Below are 12,313 nucleotides of genomic sequence, written 5' to 3'. Positions count from 1 at the left end.
CCTTTTAGCGACACTGTGCGGTTCCTGGGCCTCACTTTCGATTCCAAGTTGTCGTGGTTGCCTCACCTTAAAGACCTCAAGGTGCGGGCCCTGAAGGCACTGAATATTTTGAAGTGTCTGAGCCATCGGTCCTGGGGAGCAGATCGGGCGCGTTTGCTGCAGTTCTATAGGGCTTTCGTCCGGTCGCGTCTTGACTATGGTTGCACCGTGTATGGGTCAGCAAGGCCTTCGTATCTGAAGATTCTTGATGCAGTACACCATGAGGGTATCAGGCTGGCCACTGGTGCCTTCCGTACCAGTCCCATCCCCAGCCTGTGTGCTGAGGCCGGGGAACCGCCGCTCGCCATCCGGCGGAAACTCCTCATGGTGCGACGGGTGTGTCAATTCCTTGCCTGTCCTACCTCCCCTGCGTACCCTACCGTTGCCCGACCGCCTATGGAACGTCTCTTTTCCAGTCGTCCCAGGGCAACGAGACCATTTGGGATTCGCGCCAAGCATTTGCTTGAGTCCCTTGGTGTGGAGCGTGTGGCCCCCCAACGACAAGGTTTTACTCGCCTGCCTCCCTGGTTGCTCCAGAGGCCCAGCGTCCTTTTAGACTTGTCGGAGTACCGGAGGAGTTGCACTCCTGCGTTTGTTTTTATCTCCTTGTTTTATGATATTTTAAACCAGCATCCCGACCATGTGCCAGTATTTACGGATGGCTCTAAACAGGGGGACTCTGTTGGTTGTGCTGTTGTTTTCCCTGATCGAGTCGTGCAGTTACGGCTTCCTGCGGCGTTTACCATCTTTGATGCCGAATTGTTTGCGATCTTGCGGGCATTGGAGCAGATGAGGTGTGTTCCCAGTCTTAAGTTCCTCATCTGTTCTGACTCCCTGAGTGCCCTTCAGACCATGCAACACTTGTACCCAGCGGATACGGTCGTCCAGAACATCCATGATGCCCTCCTCCACCTGCAACGGCAGGGGAAGGAGGTGTCCTTCTGCTGGGTGCCGGGGCACGTGGGTATTAGGGGAAACGAACTGGCGGATGTGGCTGCCAAAGATGCATGTTCCCTCCCTCATGTTGTTGAATGTGCCGTCCCCCTCCATGCTGTTACCTCCCTCCTGCGTTTTCGTGTTATGCGTCAGTGGGAAGAGGAGTGGCTGGCAGTCGGTGACAATAAGCTGCGTCTGGTCAAGGCTACCACGCGGCCATGGCGTACGTCCTACCAGTCATGCAGGCGGGATGAGGTTCTCCTCACTCGCCTCCGCATCGGGCACAGTCCATTAACACATGGTTTTTTACTCCGGCGGGAGGACCCCCCAATCTGCAGTGCTTGTGGCGTCCAGATTACTGTCCGCCACATTTTACTTGACTGTCTTTTATTCTCTAACCAGAGGGCGGTGGTTTCCTTGCCACCGGATTTGCCCTCTATTTTACAAGATGACGCAACGACTGTAGTTAAGGTCTTACGGTTTTGTGTCCTGTCCCATTTGTTGCCTCGGATTTTAGGGAGAGGGTTTTAATGTGCTGCTGGGTGACTGGCTCACCCGGGTTTTAGGTAAGAGGTCAGCCAGTCACGATTACCTCCTTGTTTCCCTTCGGTTTCTGTTCTCTTTCCCTTGTGTTTCCCTTCCTTTTTAGTGTGTCCCTTCTCCTCTCGTTTTACCTCTGTGTGTGAGGATTTGTAACTGCGTCAGGTCTGTGTGTTTTAGCCGTTCTCCTTGTTCGCTGTTTGTCTTAGTCCCTTCGCTGCATGTGTTCCTGTTTTTATGCGTTTGGGCGCTGATGACCACGCTGTTTAGCGCCCGTAAACTCCAAACACACACACACACAGATATTTCACTATCCCCTTCACAGGTAGAGTTTCATCAAAAAGCTTTAGATTCCAGCTCTTGTGTTGGATATGCTTCTTCATGATTGGTACCACAAGTCTTGTTAGGATTAATGTTTAGGTCCTATTTAATGCACCAATCTTTCACAATGTCCTGTGCACCTTGTGCAATATCCCTAACCGTGTCAGCAAATTTGCCAGGTATTACTATGACAAGGTCATCTGCGTATCCGTGGCAAAAGCATTGTTTGGAATTTAGTTTCTCAATGAATTTGTTCACCACTAGCTTCCACAATAAAGTGGACAAAACTACTACTTGTGGACAACCTCTAGTGGTGTTAATTACCATTTTTTCATTCATTATGTGGCCCCTACCCTCCTTCCACTAAGCATGGCCCTAGTACACCTACATATAGTGGACACTAGGATGCACCTCTGTGGACCTAACCATGGAATTGAAGGTTCTGTTACTAAAAGCCCCCTTGATGCCCAGGAAGATGCAGAGGGCTATTTCTTGAAAGCAAAGTGCTTTCTCCACCCTCCCAACAAATAGGTGGAGAGCTGTCTCACTTGATTTACCTGGTTATGAGTGTTGGTTTGAACGTAGAGGAGCCCTAGTTAGCCTCCTCTCCCCAACATGTACATTAACCAGACTGATTGGTCTCATATCCTTGGCCTTTGTATGATCAATTCTCCCTGGCTACTGAGTAAAGACAACCTTCACTGCCCTCCAGGCATTGGGAATGACTCCCACTGCTAGGCTAACCCTGAATAACCTGCACAGGACCCTTATAAGATTCTCTCATGCTTGTTTCAAGAGAGCTGGAAAGATTCTGTCTGGGCCAGGTGACTTGAACGGTAGGAATGTTCCCACCACTCACTGGATTTTACTGAAATTGACACACTCCTTGGCCGATTTCCAGTCCTCTCTTCGAGTGCCTGAGAACCATTGTCTTTCAGGGGTTGCATTCTGGTCTGTTATCTGCCAGAGCATATTGAGGAAAATGAGTTTTGAGGAGCAGTTCCAGTGTCTCATGTGCTGTCTTTGTATATTCCCCGTCCTCCTTCCTCAATGTACCTCGTGGATTAGTTGGTACTCTAGTGAGGATTTTGTGAAGCCTGGGTTGAGATAAGGACCTTCCCATGCTGGTCACTTTAGAACCTTACGAAACATTCTGAGATAAATATTACATTAAATATCAGCGAAAACATGATTAACTGCCATCATATGCAACTGTTACAGTAAGTAAATACAAGGAAATATTTCTATACAGACAAATGTGTCATATCAGGTGAGATTGTAATTTCCTGCTCATTTACATGTGGTGCTTTAGGTTACTGCGTAGCACTTACCAAGATTGAATTACAACCAGTTGAACTCGACATGTCTTGATCACACTGCGTAGTAGTTAATTTGTCAAAAACGTATCTAATACACATTCGATAAGGATAATGGTGTAGTGTAAAATATGCTGTCTTTTGGTGTATGGGATTGTGGAGTATATTTAGTTCTGGTCAAATTAACTGAGTAGTTTTAGTAAAATTTTAGATACCCTGGATCCAGTTGAGTTCCAGACAAACTATGTATTTGCTGTACAGTTTGATGTATTGTTTATGCTTGTGGCAGTTTTGGCTTACCATTAGTACAATTTAGCATTATTGTAGTCAGTGTTTATAAAATAAATTAATTAATGAAAAACTATACAGGGCTCTATTTAACTCCTGAAGTTGGGCTGCACAGTTTGATGTAGTACTGTTGAATTCAATTTTAGTGTTGTTCTATATAATATTGGTGAATATTTTATAGCTGGAAAGTGAAAAATTAGCAGTTGGCTATGCATCTGATTTTTTGAGAGATGAGTCAGCAGAGTTAGAATATTTGATTTGTTGCATCCTTTGTTTATTGCTGTCCCTCACTTATTTTGGCCGCATTCATCTTTTGTTTGTCAATGAGTTTATGATTAAGTTTAAATGTGTGTCAAAAATTCTACTTGCCATCATAGCACCGACCTTGGGAAAGTCCTAAAATTGCTCAAAGATACAACTGCAAAAGTTATATGAATGTGAATTTAAATACTGCCTCACAGTTGTCTGCCTTTTCTCACAGGCAAGTATTCCCAATGGATAGCAGGTTATGTGCAATTCTCTTGGCTTAGGAGGAACATAGTTCACCAGAGCAAAATATTAAATGTATAGATGTTTGTGTTTCAATGTTAATGGGAAATGTTAAGTGTCAATCAATCCTGTGCATTTGATGGTAGATTCACATTACTATCTCATTTGTAGTATTTGAAAGTTTGAATGCATGACTAATTTTCAGTTACCTTAATTATTTGTTCAAATTAATTTCCATTGGTGCTTACAAAGACTTGATACCATATATTAAGGTTTATAAAATTGATTTGTTTCTTCGAAAAATTGCCTCCAAAATTGAGGTGTGTTATACTCAAATTTAATATAACAAGTCCAGTGTTTCAGTCAAAATTCCCAGTTGCCTTAAAAATGGCCATATATTCAATTCTGCAAGAAATCTATTTCTATCTAGTAACATTGGATTCAATTGGCAGCAGAAATGCACCAGTGTAACAAACATGTTACAGGGATTCACAAGCTTGCTAACAGTGTCTCCCACATGCCCAGCAATCACAAACCCAGAGCACTGTCTAGCCTGTGATGTGTCATGGCAGTCTACAGTGCCAGCAAACTTGAATTGAAAGTGGTTTGTGTTATTGGTAACAGATGAATATTTTCTTTAGTAGCTAGCTTCACAATGGAGAAAATAAAAGGTACTCATATGATGCAGGCTATAAATAGAAAGTAAAAGCATATGCAGAACAATGTGGAAACACAGCAGCTGAGCAGCATTCCAGTCCTCCAGCAACAGAAAAAAAAATTGCTATTGGCAGGCTAGTAAAGAAGAACAGAAAAACATGAAGAAGGCCAAATGTGCAAATAGGGGACTGAATACAAAATGGCGAAAACTAGAAGATGCTGTACTGAAATGGATTCAAGCACACCATCCAAATGGTATTAGAATTACTACAAAAATGTCTCGAATACATGCTTGTAAGCTAGTGCTACAGTGGAACTTAACAGATACTAAGGGTGAAAATGTTTGGTGCTACAGGTTTATAAAGTGTCTTGGACATAGCATGTGAACCAAGACCAAAACATCTCATAAAATTCCACAAGAGTATGAAGAGAGTATTACCTTTCCATCACATTATTATACAACATAGAAAGAAAACCTGTGTGGAACTAAGTTAAATAGTGCATAAAGACTTGATGTGCCAAGTAACAAAATTGTTGCCATGAAAAGTGCTAAAACGGTAACTATTAAAACAGGTGAACTTGAAAAAATGCCCTACACTGTTGTTCTTTCGTGTTGTGTTCATGGCACTAAACTTAATCCAGTGATCATTTCCAAGTGCTGAACAATGTCAAAACCTTAGGAAATACTGCCAGGTGTTGTTAACATATGTGACGAAGGTTGGATGGATGAGGCTGGTATGAAATTAAGGATTAACTGTGTGTTGAAGCAAAGGAAAATCACTTCACTGAAGAATAGTTCTCTTCCTGTGCTAGATCACTTTACTAGTCATTTATAAAATTCGGTGAAAGAGAAATTGAGACAGTTAAATACAGAACTTGCTGTTATTGCAGGAGGGCTTACTACACAATTGCATTTTCTTGATGTCTTGACAAATACATGACGCTGAAGAGCCAAAGAATTTGGTACACCTGCCTAATATGTAGGTCCCCAGTGAGCATGCAGAAGTGCCGCAGCACGACATGGCATGGACTCGGCTAATGTCTGAAGTAGTGCTGGGGGAGGATTAATACCATGAATCTTGCAGTGCTGACCATAATTCAGAAAGCATATGAGGGAGTGGAAATCTTTTCTGAAGAGCTTGTTGCAAGACATCGCTGATACACTCAATAATGTGGTCCTTTGGCTCCAAAAGGCCGTATCAGTGATGTTTTGTTGAATGGTTTGCACGCTGATACTTTTTGATGGCCCAGCGTTAAAATGTAGAGCAATTTGCACAGGGATTTCACTTCCATCATGCTGAATGATTCTCTTCATTTGTTGTTTGTCTCCTTCGTACAGTATCTTTTTCCGGCCACAGCGATGTCAGATATTTTATATTTTAACAAATTCCTAATATTCACTGTACACTCATGAAATGGTCATATGGGCAGATCCCCACTTCATTGCTACCTCAGAAATGCTGTGTCTTATCCTCATGCTCTGGCCATAGCACCACATTCAGACTTGATTAAATCTGAATTATGTGCTGTTGTTGCAGTAGTAGCTGATACATCTACTGTCTGGCACTTGTTGTCTTATATAGGCATTGCCAACTGCAGTGACATACTCTGCTTGTTTACATATCTCTATCTTTGAATATGCATGCTTATACCAGTTTCCATGGCACTTCAGTGTATTTAAATTGCATATGGAAGAGGATTGGAACAAATGGATGATGGTTTAAGCCCAACAAGAATTCGTGACAAAGGGAGTTCTAAAATGATCTAGAAATAAACAGGTGTCAGTAAACAAAGCAGTTATGATGTAGGCTGAGAGAAAATGTCATTGTTAAATCTTTCAATAGGTCAGCATAAATAATGCTCGTAATGATAGTGAAGACCATCTTAGATATAAGAGGACAATGATACTGAGGAAAGAGGACAGTTCAGATAATGAATTGCAGTGATTTTAAAGGTCATTTTGGTTATAAAGTAAAATTTTTATGCGGACTTTGTAATCTAATAAAAAATTATAAAAATGTACTTTCCTTAAAAAATTGCTTGAAAATTAAGGTGCACCTTACAGTCTGTATAATTTGCTAGTTGTTTTCTTTGAATGCATTTTGATTTTATCTGATGAGCTCACATCAGAAACTGTACTTAAGAATTGTTGCTGCTGCCCAGAGGGTTATCAGATTGCATATAGTGATCTGCAGAACAAAACAGTATTTGTACTCCGTCACTGTTGTTTACTATCTGTTCCTTTCATCTCACCATGCGTCTAAATACAGTCCAATTACAGTATCACTCAAAAATGTTTTATAGAAAGCATTAATTACAATTACGTAAATGTAAGTGTATAACAGAAAAAGCTGCCATTAGATAATTCAAAAAAATGAATTCGTGACCTATTTAGTAAAAGTTTAAACAAGGTTATGTTGCATCAAGAGAGAAGTAATTCTTTTGAGTCAAAAATAATTTGTAGGTCTAAGTATATAAGAATAAAACTATTTTGAGATCTGAAGAATAAATTGGTATTTGTTGCATACCCAGGGGCTTTGATCACAGCCACACATCAATTTGCCATTGAATCTACAAGCTTTTGTTACAGGTTAATTGAGAGTTCAGACCATGGGTCCAGTGAGATATCAGCAAATTGATTCTTGTTTAAGTAGCTTCTGCCATGAACACATCAATTCAGCACAGATCAGAGGTGTTCAGTTGGATTTAGACCCAGGCTCCGGCTTAGGTACTCAAAAATTTTCAGTTTTGGTCTGAAAAGAATTAGAAAATAGACAGAGGTGTGTTCCAAATTGTGGACCAGCTGAAATATCCAATTATGTGACATATTGTGTCTGCTACAAGGAATCGTATTCTTTTGTAAAATGTGACTGTACACGTAACATCCCTACACCATGACACTTCCACCACCATGCTTAGTGATCTGTACCTGATTGTCCCTTTAGCTTTTTTGTGATGTATACAGGGTGAGTAACTATTGTCACCTAGAATAACTCTGAAAATATGAGAGTAGCTGAAAAGTTTGTGGGACAAATGTTGCCTGGGACAATGGAGGGCCATAATATGACATTGGTGTTGTGTTGCTAGATTGGGTTGCCTCAGAGACACGAAGGTCAACTTTGATTTTTAATTTTTTTAATAGGATCCTATAGTTTGGTACTTATTTGCTGATATCAGCTATTGAGATGAATCCAATGATGTGCAACAATAAGGTCTTTGAAGGTTGACAAAGATCAAAAAGATGGCACGAATGTCCATTTATAGAATGTGTTGGAAGTGATGACTATTGGTATCAGTGCAGTGCTGCAATCTTCTTATCATGGATTGAGTGGTATTCCTTATCACATCAGTGCTTATCAAAGCACTTGCTCTTACAATTCTCTCTCCTATCTCGTACTAATAGTAAATATTCGCCAAATAGGGCGTATCCATCTAACATGCCACTGACGTGTAAAAGCCTTTCGATGGTTTTGCAATAAAACACTAACAAGAACGGTAAGACTAGTATCATTGAATCAAGCAAGTGTGAATGATGTATTCCTTTGAAGAACAAGTCGATATGCTTCTCATTTATGGAGAATGCCAACGAAATTCAGTGAGCTGGTATTGTTGCACTGTGGTTAGAGATCCTTGATCTAGTTTGTGTCAAATCACAAGGGAATCTTGCATGAGCCAGAGTAGTGTTTTTCGTGTTCTGCATTGCCATAAACATCATCCTTACCGTACCACTCTTCACCAAGAATCATGTAGTACGGATTGTATGTGTCACATTAAATTCTGCTGATGGCTCAACTTCAGATTTAGAGGGATGACACATTTATTGATTTAATTTTGTTTATTGATGAGGCTACATTCATGAACCATGGAAATGTTAATTTGCATCACATGCATTATTGGGCAACTGAAAATCCATATTGGATGCTGCAAGTTGCACATCAAAAACCATGGTCAGTGATGATACAGTGTGAGATTCTGGAGGACAGAATTATAGGCTCCTATTTCATCAAAGTCAGTCTTAGTAGTAGGAAGTACACTACATTCCTGCAAGAAACATTAGCAATGATATTGGAAGAAATACCTTTAGGAACAAGGAACATAATGTGGTATCAAAACGATGGGTGCCCAGCACATTTTTCGCTGACTGCTAGAAATGAGTTGCAGAGACAGTTCCCAAATCATTGGATTGTACATGGAGGTGATGTGTCATGGCCAGATGGTTCACCAGACTTGATGCCTCTGGAGCATTCCTTGTGGGTATTTGTAAAAGACATTGTTTATAACGATGTTCCAACAACACCTGAAGGTATGTGAGAGAGAATTGACAGAGGATATGCTTCGATAAGTGCCAATGTGATAAGGAATACCACTCACTTCATAAGAAGATTGCATTCATACCAATGATCATCACTTTGAACACCTTCTGTAAATGGACGTTCATGCCACCCTTTTTGACCCTTTTTGACCTTACTGTTACACATCATTGGATTTGTATCTACAGCTGCTATCAGAAAATATGTAACAAACTATAGCATCTCATTTTAAAAAAAGAAAGTTGACCTTTATATCTCTGAAGCAAGTAAAAACCGTCATATTATGGACCCTGTTGTATCATGAAACTTTTGTCCCACACACTTCTCAACTCCTACCATACTTCCAGAGTTATTCTTTGGTGGCAATTCTTAGTGACTCACCCTGTGTACTGGACACCATCACAAAATAAATATGTTAAATTAATTTTTGTCACTCCATGAAATCTTAGACTTATCTTTGGCATTCCAAGTTCGATGTTTCCTTGCAAACTCTATCCTGTCCTTATTTTTTTGAATTTATGAGTGGTTTTATGTCATTTATCATGTAAATCATCTGTTACTTAGTGACTTTTTACAGTAGACGTGCATCAAATCAGTCCATTATGTTGCTTCAGGTCATCCCTGATTTGTTGAGATGTTTCTCTTGGAGCAGCAGCTGATCGCTTACAAATCATTCTGTCCTTCCTTTGCCCCCAGGGGCTCAGCATTCATTTGCTGGGTACGGGCTTGGCGACCCCGGGGTTCCTGAGCTGGGGACTGGTAAGCGCCGACAGTCCCCTGTCATCGTAAGCTCTGGACATACTTCAGCGACCACCGTGCGGCGCGGCGGTCGAATGTTGTGTGTCTCAGGGAGTGGGAATCTTGGCTTGATCGCCCGGATCGAGAGGATGGAATAAACCTCTATAAACAGCCCCTCAATCTCAAGGTGTGCTGCGCGCTGATGAGATGCATGGCTGTTGAGGTGGAACAGTCGTTAGCGGGCAACCTCTGGGGAACCTGCCGCACCTCAGTTGTATAAGGCTTACCTAGACATGCGGGGCTCTGTCTAGGTGGACTTCTAGTTCCCTAGCTGCTCGTGGGACCGAGATGGAACCCTCGAACTTTTCTTCTCCTCCTCCCAGAGGAAAGGGTGGGCCACTGGTAGGTTCTAACACCCAATCTAACAAGAGGGCTCGTGTAGCCAGTCCTCCTGATTCAGGTAGTAGTAACAGAATGCATGCTGCTTCGCAGAATGTGTTTCTCATAATTAAAAAAAAAGATGGGAGTTTTGAAAAAGTTTCGCCATTTTATATACAGAAGGGCTTAGAAGGTATTGCTGGCACGTTAAAGTCTGTAAAGCGCTTGCGAAATGGCACCTTGCTGGTTGAAACATCTAGCTTCCAGCAAATCCAGAACCCTCAGAAGGCACAATTTCTTGGGGAGTTTGCGATAGAGACTGAATTTCACAACACCTTGAACTACAGCAAGGGTGTTGTGACTTGCAGAGATCTCGTTGGCATTCCCCAGGACGAACTGAAGTCTGAATGGTCCCGGGAAGGAATTGTCAACGTGCAACACGTTATGAAACGGGTGGATGGTGCTCTCATGAAATCTGACTCATTTATCCTTACGTTTAACAGCACCAAATTGCCAGAGCATGTGAAGGCAGGTTTCCTACGCCTCAGTGTATGGCCTTATTACCCCAACCCCATGTGGTGTTTTAAATGCCAACACTTTGGCCACACTACTCTCGGCTGTAAAGGGGAAGCCACTTGTGGGAAATGTGGTGAAGCCATCCATGAGGGAGTTGGTTGCTCCTCTCCTCCCAAGTGTGTCAACTGCTCTGGGGGTCACTCTGTGTGGAGTAGGGAATGCAGAGTTTTCCTTGAGGAACGGAAGATCCAGGAACTTAAAACCACTAAACGCATCCCGTATGGTGAGGCAAAGAGAATCTAAAACTCCATGCAGCCGCCCACGTTCGCTGCCTCCTTTTCTTCTGTTCTGAAACAGCCAGTCTTGAAAACCGATGCCGCTACACAAACGGAGGTTGCTACTGTCAGCACTAGCACCTGCATTTGTCAATGTATATGTGCTGCTGCCATTCCTGTGAATCCTGCTGCTCCCCCCCGGCCTTCTGACCAGGCTGTGGTGGCTGACATTATGGAACTTCCTGCCCCTTCCCGGGTCCAGTCTTGTGCACTGCCCAGCACTGCTACACCCCCTACTGCTTCTGAGGTTTTGGCTCCAATGCCACCTCAGGCCATAAAATCTAAACCAAAGCCAAAGGTGAAGACTCGCCACTGAAGGAGACTGAAGTTAATCAATCTGCTGATGTTGATGTCATTCTCTCTGACGTCTCTCTCGACTCCTCTTCAGAGGCGATGGAGGTTGATGTCAGATTGGGGCAATCATCTCGCCCCAAAACTGAGCCTCCACCTGTTGTGGGCTCTCCTCCCCGACAGAAAGTGAGAATGAAGGTACTCCCACCCTGATAGATGGCTCCCATTATACAGTGGAATGTGAATGGATTCTGGGCACATGTGGAGGAACTTAACCTCCTAGCACGGCAACGTCCCCTGTGCTTGTGTTTACAGGAAATGCATTTCAAACTTTCTGATGCTCCTGTACTAAGCGGCTATACGTTATATCGCAAAGATGACCTGACTGGAGAAAGTGCCAAAGGTGGAGTCGCCGTGTTTGTCAATAATGACCACCACTCCTCTGCTCTCCCCCTGGATACTGACCTGCAAGCAGTTGCAGTTGAAATTCATTCACGTCGGAGGCTTACCGTTTGCTCCCTTTATTTACCCCCTCTGGATGCAGTGAACTTGGAGGCTCTCACAGATCTTATCGACCAACTCCCCCGCCCATTTCTCCTCCTGGGAGACTTCAATGCCCATCATGTCCTGTGGGGCTCCACTTCTCTTTGCGCTCGAGGTCGAATTTTTGAGAGCCTCCTAACATCCCAAGTGTTGTGCATCCTCAACACAGGTACTCCGACTCATTTCTCTACTGCTACTGGGTCATTCTCAGCCATTGACCTATCTTTCTGCTCTCCAATCCTCACTGACTCTGTTCACTGGGAGGTCATTGACGACCTTCATTCCAGCGATCACTTCCCCATCCGCATTCATCTCCTGGATGGTGTATTGCTGGAGCAGAGGCCGCCGTCATGGATGATTGGCAGAGCAAACTGGCCACTGTTCACTCGGTTGGCTGTCTTTGAACTCCACAACAGCGTACAGGAATGGGTGGATCACATCACACTAGTGATCCATCATGCTGCTGACCTGTCCATACCATGGTCTTCTGGCCCTCTTAAGCGGCGCCTTGTACCTTGGTGGACAGAAGAGTGCCATTCAGCCATCCAGGACAGGCGTGCGGCTCTTCGACGATTTAAATGCCGCCCAACAGCGGCCAATATTACCGCCTTTCGAA

At 43.0% G+C, this 12,313-nt stretch overlaps 1 protein-coding gene across 7 annotated transcripts in view; it reads left to right on the top strand.

Annotated features, from left to right (window-relative positions):
* LOC126108429 (zinc finger protein 708-like) overlaps positions 1–12,313 on the top strand; it is an 84,941-nt gene that overhangs the window by 33,596 nt on the left and 39,032 nt on the right. The window contains exon 6 of one of the 7 annotated variants that reach the window (XM_049913649.1): positions 9,511–9,583. The exons of the other annotated variants lie outside the window; for them this stretch is intronic. Within the exon in view, the coding sequence (XP_049769606.1) occupies positions 9,511–9,555 (45 nt within the window). The 3' untranslated portion in view covers positions 9,556–9,583. Of the gene's footprint in view, positions 1–9,510; positions 9,584–12,313 lie in introns of those variants that run through there. 7 annotated transcript variants of the gene reach the window in all.

Source organism: Schistocerca cancellata, chromosome 11, assembly GCF_023864275.1.
Source record: "Schistocerca cancellata isolate TAMUIC-IGC-003103 chromosome 11, iqSchCanc2.1, whole genome shotgun sequence".
Taxonomy (NCBI): Eukaryota; Metazoa; Arthropoda; class Insecta; order Orthoptera; family Acrididae; genus Schistocerca; species Schistocerca cancellata.
The sequence above is the reverse complement of the archived record's forward strand: the minus strand, read 5'-3'. Positions and strand labels throughout refer to the sequence as shown.